At 30.8% G+C, this 12525-nt stretch overlaps 1 protein-coding gene across 2 annotated transcripts in view; it reads right to left on the minus strand.

Moving 5' to 3' along the window:
- The window catches only part of LOC106457622 (son of sevenless homolog 2-like), a 70863-nt gene that overhangs the window by 10860 nt on the left and 47478 nt on the right, over positions 1-12525 (minus strand). For both annotated transcript variants that reach the window (XM_022383617.1, XM_013917058.2), the window contains exons 9-12: positions 9839-9937; positions 6477-6604; positions 5091-5221; positions 251-442 (exon numbers count right to left, since the gene is read on the minus strand). In XM_022383617.1, the coding sequence (XP_022239325.1) occupies positions 251-442; positions 5091-5221; positions 6477-6604; positions 9839-9937 (550 nt within the window). The remainder of the gene's footprint in view (positions 1-250; positions 443-5090; positions 5222-6476; positions 6605-9838; positions 9938-12525) is intronic.

Here is a 12525-nt window from a genome sequence, read left to right on the forward strand (position 1 = left end):
CACAACAATAGAAGTAGTGGTCTATGCATACATATATATATATATATATATATATATATATATATCATTATTTTCATGAACAACAACTGTTATGGTGTGAACCAGATTAAGTAAGTGAATTAAAATTATTATAAAGGTTACTTACAAATCAGATAATAATATTTTCTGATTCTCACACAAGATCTAGGATAAAACAAAATTGCACAGCAAATTTTTTCTGGTTTTGAAAGAATACATTTAAAATTCTTACCATCTGTGTCTTCTCTGTCTATTACTTCTATTTTTCTAAGCAAATAACGTTCTTTAAGACGGAACTCTCCAACAGGCCCTGTCACACTAGTTCGTTTGTTATTAGGCTTACATAAAACCATTAAACCATCAAAAAGGAACACATGACGCTCAGTCAACCTTTTCCCTGAGCCCACTTTCCCAAGCACACCCTCTAAAGAAAAAATAACAAATCAAAATTACAAGGGATCCATTCTTATGAAAGAAACAATGTATTTAATAGAAACTGCAGATCAAATTTGTTGCACAAAAAGATAATTCAGGAAAATTCTATAACAAATAATATAGTTAGTACTTATCACAAGATGATAATGGAAACATAACAAGTTCTAACTATATTTTAACAAGAAATAAGTTTATTTTATATTGTACACAGATAAAAAAAAAAATCAAATGATCACAATTCTAACAAATCAACCATGATGATAAAACTAATCTTTAAAGCTAGGAACAAGTCCATAACACTGTATAGAAAATTAAGTGCTATTATACTGGGTTTTCAACACTGAGAAACTTTACAAAATACATGGCTCGATACGTATGTGTGGTGTTATATACCAATTTTAGCTGACCTAAGGAAGAAGTCACTCCCTTTACAAAAACTAAACCTCATTACACATTTTTTATAATTCTAATACTGATTTCACAAATGCATCGACATTCTATTTTCAACAAATTAAATTTTGAAACTGTTATTTCTTTTATTTTTCTAACCATGCACGTGTACATTATTTACCTCTCTCTCTCTCATACAAGTATAAACTATGTTTAGCAAAAACATAAATTTTCTAACAACCAAGGTATAAAATAATTAATTTTTGATTACCATCAAACATTTCCATTTATTTTGATATAAGATACACCACAATATATTATTTTATTAATTATTTATGACTTAGTTTAATGTAATAGGCAGCAAATGTAATATGATAAAAACTTTGCATCTTACTTTACACCCATCCCTTAATATATGGAATAGATGCATTCTTCAAAAGTTATCCAGATTGAGAAATTCCATAGAGCAACACCCGTTTCCCATAGACTACCATTATATAATTGGAAATATGTTCCTACTGGAAAAATTTTGGCCCCAAGACATAATAAAAACATACTTAAGAATGAAGAAAACCTATTTTAAACACATATTTAGTATAAAATCAATAATGTTATGATAAAGTATTAATATTACTAACAACAAGACATAAGAATAAAAATAACGATACTTAATAATTTTTCCACAGTTACCAGAGACTGTGATTATTGATACACGACATAGTTTTGCAGGGAGATGTGGGGGAGCTATTGGGAGGTAGAAGGAGGGGCAGTACATCTACAAACATTAACCACGAAGGCGAGGTGGTAAGATTAACATGAGGGAATCCTCAATAGCCTTAAATCAGTCAAGAAATGGAGCTATAAGCTAAAAGTTTTTACTTGAAAAAAACCCAACTCAGAAGCATTCTATGAGCCACTATGCCACAGCTAAAAATCTAATCACATAAAGCAATAACAATAAAATTTTACAGCAAAAAATCTTACCATGAATCATTAGTAAAATGTAAAACTTATAAGTTAGAGATTCAAAATTCAATAAAAATTACTTTTAGCCTTCCTTATAATGAATTGGTTCCCTAATTTATAAGTTCTGTTATCACAGATTTGTGCAAAATGAGTTTCAAATAGCAAAGGTATGTTTTACTATTAGTGATATATTCTCACACCTGTACATTGTTATAGTCTTGCTGGTAGGGATGATGAATCTGGAGTGCAGGTTGTAAGGTAACTAATGTATTATTAAATTCTAATAAAAAAATTGATGTAAAAAAACCTAAAAGCTTTATTACAAAAACTCTGAATAAATTATTATATAATCATATAAATACTATTCTACAAAATAGTTATAAGTACCAGATTAAGGATTACATTTACACATTAAAACAACAATACCAACAAAGAAAGTTGTATTTTATAAAATTAAAACAACATTAATACATTAAAACAAATACATTAAAACAACAATAACAACAAAGAAAGTTGTATTTTATAAAATTAACTTAAAAATGTATGGTTGTGAAACACTGTCAACCAACTGAAGTACAATGGGGGCTATTATGATCTGATGTAATACTGCAAGTTTATCATTTATTATTCTATAGTATATTAACCTATTTTAATAAATGCAGAATCTTGCCGTAGAACATTAATGATCACTCATTCCATAAAAAAAAGCTATAACTTTTATTTATTGTCAGTTCATTTGGTAGGTAAACAGCAAATCAGAAATGATCTTAAACTTTATTTACGTAGAACTGTCACGAGCTGACACAAGCTATACATAGTGAAAGCAAGGTAAGAAAACAGTTAAAAACTCTACATTAGAAGTATAAGCATCTTCCATAATTTCACTTGGAAGTTTGTTTGGCAAGCATTTGAATACAAATTCTCTCAAATAAGGTCTATTCATCTTACATAATGTGCTTGACAAAACTGTTATTTCACCTGGAGGTTTTGTGGTGAGCATTAAAATACAAATTCTCTCAAAGTAATTGAGATCTTATGCTAAAGAAATGTGAAGTCCCCAAATACTTTTGCTGAATTTCTTGCAGAGTTACATGATGGCTATCTATATGGAAAGCAACTAGTCAACACCTCCCACCACCAACTCAAGATGGGGAGGGATTGGGTAAAGAACCACAGGTCTTCAGCTCCATAGTCTGGCACATTAACTACTCTTGGAATACAAGTTGCTTTTCATGTCTCAGTGTCACAAACTGTTTATACAACATGTACAAATAAACCATTTAATTTGAGTGAGTTGTGAACAACATAAAGCATCAGAGTAACTGAAGAGGGATGAAATTCCCCAAAACCCACAGAACTCAGTGACAAGTGGAATGTCAAATGATATGATAGATTTCATATTTATTTATAGTATGTTAAACAGCTTGTGTGTTGAATAATTTTGAAGATTAAAACAGTGCTATATACCCTTCCAATCCTATATAAATATAGCTTCACTATGGTGAGTAAAGAACAACTCAAAACATCATATATCTTACTGTAAAGATGATTCATTATGTGTGTGTGTGTATGTTACCATCCATTACCCATAGTTGGCAAGCTTGATTATCATAATTTTTGGTGTGGCAACTGGAAACTGTTTGACGGTGTACATGGGCTATTTTGTTTTAGGATTTTTGTTCTAGAAGAGTGGTAGAAAAAAGCCTTGAAATAGGACATATTTCCACTTTTTATAGACTTTTGGCTGGCCCATTTGCCATAATATTTTACCATATCTTCAATTGTTACGTATGGCTACAAAAAATAACCTGCCTGACAACATACATGGGCTATTTTGTTTTACAATTTTTATCTGAGAAGGAAGATAAAAACACCCTGAAATAGGGCACATTTCCACTGTTTTATAGACTTTTGGATTTGAATTTTAAAAACACAAGTACTTGATCAGTTAAACGAGTTAATTACTAACTCCCATAAGGCGGGGTATGCAATTAGCATCTAATGAGATGATTAGGTATTTAATAAGAAAAGAAAGAACTGGGAACATTATCTAACATTGTCCTTTATATATAGCTAGTAGTAATATGTAGAAAATCTGAACTTCACTTTTCTTTAAAGACAAGAGCTGATAATTACTTTTGTTAGGCAAGCAAGAATAACAATGGAAGGGTTTAATTTGGTGAGTGCAGTCTCTATTTTAAGGAAAACAAAAGGTTTTAGAATAGTAGCTACATTATAATTTCGAATTTTTATCATTGCAAATGGGCATTCAGTTTCCAATAAGTCATGACTGTGTATGAATTATACAGAACATAACACTAATAATACAGACTAGTTCATCACAATAAAAAGATAGGTTCCTAATTATCTATAACATCTTAACCTCTTGCAAGTTGAAAAATTAGATTTCTTAACATTTTGATCTTATTTCATAATTTAAATTACACATTTATAGTAAGTTATCAAAGAACAGTTAGTGTTCATCAATTAAGCATTAACACTAAATACGCCAGCACTATTGTGTTTACATAATAATACTTAATAGCAGACAGCATATTCAGTTTTTTTTACTGATGAACAACCATTATCTTGTGCCCTGTCCTGTTCAGGAAATACATTCTTCATTCAAAACATTCTTTAGTTAGTAATCTGGTGTCTGGATCATTAAAAGATTCAAAAGTTTCCGATCCACACGCTTTTTGTTGCATTTGATAGAAGTGAATGAAACAGTTCATATTAAACTTCATGGTAAATGTACACAAAATTACATCACTGTAATTTTTTATGGTATATATGAAATTTTTTTGGCAATTAGACAACCTATACAGTTCATGGACTTAACAAAATATTCAGAGACAAATGAACCAGATTTTCAGTTTAATGTATTTTTAGTATGTTTTCATTTTAATAGCCAATGGACATAAAAGTAACAAATGTATGTGCTGTTTCTACTGGTAACATGGCAAACCATTTTCTTATATAAAATTTGCTAAAACATTAAAGTTAACAAAAATAAATATTTGCTTAGTTCTATTTAACTTTTCAAGATAAAAACAACTATTAGAATTAAACATGTACCATAGCTGCGATTGACTACCTAGAAGTCACACTAGATCTCTTCATTTTCACTTGTTCTCCCTTTATCAATTTCCTAATCATTAGTTCAAGTTTTGGAATGACACACTGCTACACTACTGGATAAATATTATTTCATTAAGATGAAAAATACTGGCCTGACATAACTCTTTAGAAAACCAGTAAAAAAACATTTTTGTGCTTACCCATAATAAATTCGTTGCAACACTGACCAATATCTTTTCCCTCCCAACCATCTATACTTTTCTGAAGTTCATTCATCTTCTGAAGAGCAGCCTGACGGCTCATCCTACCATTTATTCGGAAGAAGGATTCCCTAAAAGGGGAAGAGCTTTAATTAAGCTATAACATTTGTTTAAAATTAGAATAAAATAATCTAACAGTAACAGAGTAACTAGTCATGAATATCTAGTTTTCAACATGGATGACTATGGTAACCACCTAATACTATTTTAAACTGAAAGACTGGTAAAAACAAAAAGGATCAATAATAAGTACAAATTCATCATTCTTATATAATGAGGTTCAGGCAGTGTATTCACGATGAAGTAAATGAAGGTGAAATGGACAACAACTGTCCAGATCAGAAAAGTTGATGATGTTCCAAAAGTTTGTCCAAAATTCACCTGAAAAGGAAAGCCAGAAGCACTAACATTTTCACTGTAGAAAGGGGCTATAGTAGTATATTTTGCTGTATTATGTATTCTGATATATAAGACACACATACATTGCATATCTTGATGTTATAGTGTCAATAATTTACCTGAATTATGGTAAAAACAAAGAGAAGATATGACAATCAGCTGATATCCCTGTAAGTGGGTGCCTCATGTCGTCTTTAGGCTGGGGCTCAAGCTGAGGGAGTGTTTATACTGGTGTTTCCTGCTCATGCTCCCGGATGTCAGCACACCCGATGTCTAGCAGTCGATTCAAACTCATGGAGAGTTGCTGCTTCCACTGTAAAAGGAAAAATATTTTGATGGCTGTGGAGAAAAATCAGTTTCTGCTGTCAATGACAACCAATCTTCTGTTCGCTTAGTTATGATGTCTTTTAATGGAGAAATGGCATTGATTGGGGACTGACCATGAATATAATTATGCAGTGAAAGGGTTAAAAATGCTACATTTTCTCATATAGGTAGTTTTTCCCTATTTTACTTTCATTTACTTCAACAAATTCATTATACTGAGAGACCATTGTTAACAAAAATAAAAAATTTTCAAAAAAGTCTTTTTCTCAAGAAAAATGGTTTTATGAGTACATTTTATCAGGTTGAATGGTATAATAATGCTCAGAAAGTATTGCAGCTTTCCTATCTTGCCCATTACAACTATGCTACAAAAAATGTTTTTACACGCCAACACAAAATTGTATGTGCATGGGGGGGGGCAGTTTTACCTGATGTATCTTAGTTACACACCTAACATTATCACATTTTTTTAATGTTATTCTTTTACATTATAATATGTTTTAAAATGCTATTTCGAGGTTTTTAGGTATTTCTAAAAATACTTATTTTATTCTGTTCTTTTTACATTCTTGGAAACAAATTCTTCAGTATCATTAATACCCTGCTTTCTTTTTAGGTAATGTACTGCCAAATATTCTCTCTAGTTCCACTTTAAGAGGCTGCAACAAACCCTCAGCTTGTTGAAGACTTTCTCTGTCTTCATCTAAAGGAGTTAACTTCTTCAGAACCTGTTAAAAAAAAAAAAATTACATTTATATACAAATTTCTGTTAAACATATGTTCATAGAGTTACATGGTTTATACTATGTTTCTGTTTTCTAAAATCATGAAGCTTGCTAAAATATTATACAAATGAGTAGATATTACTTTCCCAGATGCTTTATCATTGTCCCTCATATGACTTTAAAAAAAAAAAAAACAATTATGTTTCTTGTGCTCTATATGGACTTTCTTTGTCAAGTTAAGACTCTTCCTGCCCTCTCACTCAATTAATTTTCCTGAAATGTAATAAACAGCAGCAGCTTTACTGCATAATCTAGTTTGTACAAATATGTAGAACCCTTTTAACGCTGTTGAACCAAATGTCAATTTAGTATTGTGTTATACAGATACCATGCATACACACTTTCCTACAACATATATTTAATATAGTGAATACAATTTTACAAGTTTTTCTAGAGTTCTAGTTTAGATTTTAAAAATTCTAATTAGATCATATGCTAACTGAATCATAAATGTTCCTTATCATGGCATGAATTGGCTAAGGATAATATCTATTGTTTCATGAGATAGTTGTATTGTACCTAACACCACCTTTTGTGTGAGGTTGTCAAGTGGAGAAGAAATATGTCCACACTTTAGTGATTAATTTTTTTTTATTGGTCAGCTACAAAGAGACAAGGTGCACGACTGTAAGAGCAATTATGGGATATTAATTTTCTCTTTGACCCACTGTAAAGAGCTGTGCTTTCAGGCAGGCTTTTTTTTTATTTATGTGCTGACTGTATATTGTTATACATCGGACTCACTTTTTCTTTCAGAGTTATTTGTTTTATTTGCATTCACTTTATCAGTTTTATTTTCTTTAACTTTTCAATTTCAACTTGCTATGTGTAAAATAAACAGTACTTGATTTTATTGAAACTTGTTTATTTCTTCTATTCTTCATTTACTCTAGAATTCCATCCAGTCAAATCTTCAAACATCTTTTTATGTGAGGGGTGGTTTACCTGTGTATTATTATTCAAATATATTGTTATGTGGGGGTGGTTTACCTGTATACCATTATTCTTCTAAGACAGAAACATGATAGTAGCAAGTGAAGATGCTCCATACAGTTTAGAAAAGTAAAAGTCATGTTCATTGTACTTCATGTAAGATTCACTCGGGATGGAATGCTAAGTGGTAATTGACAGATGTTTTATTAGTTTATAACTTTTGGAATTACACTAAGAAGTAACTTTTAATGAACTATAGGAGAAACAACAGTTGCCTCTCAATATATAAAAATATTGCCTGCAAGAACTTGCTCTGTCATTGTACAAATGTATAAAAGTATATTATACAAGTAGTAAATAGTTATCTCTGACAATGGCTATAATCAATATAACATGGAAATGAATATTATAACTACATTTTTTTCCCTAATACAAATTATTTTAAACTCAAAATCTTTTGGGGGTTTCACAACTTCAACCCCTTTAACACCATCCAGAGCCTTAGGTCTTTTAAGGTTGTATCAAGTAGAGACTCAAACTTTACAAGTTTTTTTAAATAAAATCTTAGTTTATGCCAGGGTAACCTAAGCTAATAAATATTTTGCAATTTAATAATTCTGTACATTCTTTACTACTAAAAGTTCTTAATGACAGAGTAGAAAAACTTTTAAATTCTACAACAACATGAGCAATTAATAAACAGACTGAAATATATTATGCTCATGATATTGACCTAGCGTTCTTACATTACAAATAGAAATACATGCATAGTCTAACTTTCATTACAACATTCTAAAAATGAATAAACAAAGGAATATTTCCTATCATAACAATGATGGTAAGCTTGTTATTTCTTTAAAGGCAGACATCGATATATATTACAACAATATACATATTCTGGTTACTCAATACAGCTTTTTCCAGGTATATTTTAATGTAAATACACACTGAGTCTGAGTACTGAACATAAAAGAACAATTTTAAACTGTGTATCCCTAAATAAAGATGTATAAATACCTTTAGAGCCAAGTCTATATATGATTTACTACTAATTCAGGGGCATTAGTAATCTACTAGCTCAACACCTAGGACTACCAAATTTTGAGTTTGAGCTACCATGAATTCAATACAAACTTAGCCTGGTTCCACTTGCACGAAATGTAAAATTCAACTCTTAAATTTAATTAGCAAACTTACAACAAATTCTAACCTTTACTTTTTTAAATTGTTAAATATCTACTGTCACTGAAGTGCTTTTAAAATAAGTAGCCTATTTATCAACAACAGGCTAAACCATCGTAAGCCTGATTACAAACACGTGTGACTCCCTTTTCAACTTGTAAGTTAAAAGCATATTTATAACACTTTCTAAGCTATGTGATCATGTTTTGCTTGGATTAGAATAGTTATTTTTTAATGTAAAGTTTTATTGATATGATATAAAACAGCTGTATTTGGGCAAAGTCAGAGGTAGCTGGTGACCTTTTTGACAAGTGAAGCATACTGTACATGGCTACATTTTCAACCATCTAAAATCAATGTACACAACATCCCACAGCTTCTTGTCTCTACAGAGCCTGTTTCTCACTTCCCCGGACAGTCAATAGCTTGCCAAACCAACTTTACTGTTGACATGGCAGTGGATTGTTTTGACATGATCAGTTTTCTTTGTTTGGACACACTACTGTTTCCTTATGCAGATACATTAAGTCATGTTTGAATGAAGTTTAAGTAATTTATGTTTTAATTACACTCGCATACATAATTTCAACAAAACATATTTAATGACCAAAAAAAACTTTTAAGTGCTTAGAGACTTGGGCATGAAAATTCTACTTGAGGCAGTGCCTCATCGACAAGTCACCACTGGGGAAAATGATTCCGACTGCCCACTCTGAGCTCCTTGGTTTTTCCTATGTCAAACTGCCACATGGTTGTTTTGACTTTGTTATGCATGTACAATGGTTAACCTGCCCGAAGACGATATAACATGTGCTTCACCTAAGCTGTATTATTTTTTAGTTTTGTAATACCATGAAAGAAGTCATTACAATGGAAATACTATGTATGTATATAGTTGAATAAATGTAATAATGTATTCATTATCATGAAAAATAAAGTTGGATTAGTATATTTCTCATGCCTAATAGACTGACTAGTATATCAAACACATTTTACACCCCTGTAATTAATATTAGTTTATATCTATTCTTTTCATCAAGGGGCAGATGTTACCAGAATTACCTTGATTGAGTCAAAGTAGTGGAAACAATGAAGTATTGGACCAAAGAGTAGCTGTGGCAGAACATACTTTACAGCCAAGATAAATCCATGTCCTGCAGTCTGCATGAGGAAGCAAAAATAAAAAAAATTACTTTTACAATTTACAAAAGTAACTTCATTTTTTGAAACACTAATACACAAAGTATCATAAATTCCAAATATTAAATTATGAAGTTTAATATCTAGCACAAAATACTTTATATGAATCTCACTTTACTCCTGAACACTCAACCTCAGACAAAACTGCCAAGATGAGTAATTAGATACAAAAAAATAATCAACAGTTACACACACCTTAGTTTAACCCAAAACAACAATCACTGCATATTAAGGGAATTATTTTTACCAGTTTCTCTACAGAAAATATTACCATAAGACCTAGCACCATGTTGCCATAACACTTTTGACAAAATTACCACAGTAGAGCAATATTAAAGTTATCCAAAAACCTAAATTGAATTAACATCAGGTGTTACTTCAGCAACAGCACAATATCAAATAACCCAGCTACTCCACAGTTAAGATTGTAAATACTATTACAAAAAATTAGATGTTTCTCACTGAACAATGAAAATTAAAACCTCATTCAAACTTCACACAGGTCTTACTTTAGCAACAACACAATACCAAATAAACCAGCTACTCCACAGTTAAGATTGTAAATACTATTACAGAACATTACAAACTTACATGATTATAACTAAACAAGTTTATATAAATTATAAGACCTCAGTTTTACACTCTTACAAAACAAATAATGTGTGTTCTAGTAGTAACAATTTAAAATTTCCATTTCCTTGTTATACTGCATTTAACTTAAAAATATCATTATTTAAAATTAATTATTAAAAATGTAATTGACCATAATGATTTTTTTTTCCTAACTGCTGATTTAATTAATCAGCATTCTAAAACCCCTTATTTTTGTATGCTGTTAAAAGTACAGCAAACAAATAATCCACATAATCCTACTATATCTTATCTCTCTGTATATGGGAAAATATTACCTTTATAGGGTATTGTACCTTTGTTTTAAATTGATTTTTTGAGCCTACGTGTTTTTCTAACATCATGAAACAAAACTTCATATTAGACTGAAAGTCAAGTATGTGAAGTTGTTATGGTGATGTTGAGGAATGAAATGTTGCTACTGAAAACATTTCTGGATGAACATTTAGTAGAAATGTGATATCTTGTACAAGCTCAGCATCACTTGGTGTAATACCAAGGATATTATCTGTGAATCTCGTACATTCAGTAAGGGTTGGTCTCCATCAGAAAACTAATGTCTGCTCTGTTTCCCATAGCAACCTATAGTTTTGAAATAGTAAAGACCATTAAACTTAAAATCTAAAATATATTAGTCAAATTTTAAGAATCTATTTACTATTGGGTGTTGTATTTCACATTTGTTAAGAAAATGTTTTTAATGTTAACATATGATCCTTGTGAGTGACCATTATGAAGATATGGTGGCCTTTTGATTGAAGTCTGATATTATTTAAAGTATTGCCTGAGCACTTTCAAAAGGTTAACCTTTATTCTTCAGTTTGCCCCTGCAGAAGAAAGTTCCACCTTTGAAAGAGCTCAGGTTGTAGTATCTTCGTATGAAGTTTTGTTTGCAAGTTAAATCGGAACCTCTTAAAAAGCAAAAACAAAAAAACACTTCAGTCTAATATTAAACAAATGACAACCAATAATTTTGTTACATTACAACTTTGTTTTTATCGTGAAAACAAAAAATGTAATTCTTAAATATCAGTTTCAGAAGACTATTTCTAATGACACTACCCAGAAAACTGCAGCAGATTACATGTCTAATTACTACGATAGTAATGGTTGCCCTAAAAGTTTTGTATTCAAAGACTAATAGGTTCTATTTGCACTTCCCATAAATATGGCTTCCAGATCAGACAAACAATGGCCATGTTTCACATGACTTTACTAATGAGCTTCCATCTCCTTAATATTTGTATACATTACATATTTTTCAAAACATTTCGTATTCTTCTTAAAAACCATGCTACGTTACTTTTCTTACTATACCTCCATTCTATAGCATCATCATCATCATAGACAGCAGTACATCGATAATTCTACCGATGCTTACCGATCATGAATTATTATTACAAGAAAATGGGGACAAAAGTGGGATCTAACACGCCATGAATACGGAGCGTTTTTGGAAGAGTTCATGATTGTGTGTGGGCTGGGATACTGCCAGGTCGCCCAGGCCTAGACAGGCATTCTATAGCAAACATTAATGCAATGTAAAACTTATCTTAATACAATCCAAATTAGAAACAGAGGAAGAAACCAACATGGAAAAACCATTGTAAAAGCTGTGAACAATATGAGTTGTGTAACTTTCAATTCAATTAATACAAGAATCTCTAAAACTGGTTGTACATAAACGTGTTACTTACACCATGAAATTTCTTGCATATCTACTGTATGTATATTATAAGCGAGCAGAATTTCAGTCAAACTAAACACAAAATACAAACCAGGACACTAGCACTAATGGACACTCCTTAACTGTCAGTATTTGCACCCATTCAAAAGAATAAAAAAAGGAAAGGATTGAAAAAGTTAATCTCAGGCTGGAAACTAAACAACCCTTTAAAATTGATGAAAGTTGAAACTTT

Source organism: Limulus polyphemus, unplaced genomic scaffold (assembly GCF_000517525.1).
Source record: "Limulus polyphemus unplaced genomic scaffold, Limulus_polyphemus-2.1.2 Scaffold353, whole genome shotgun sequence".
NCBI lineage: Eukaryota > Metazoa > Arthropoda > Merostomata > Xiphosura > Limulidae > Limulus > Limulus polyphemus.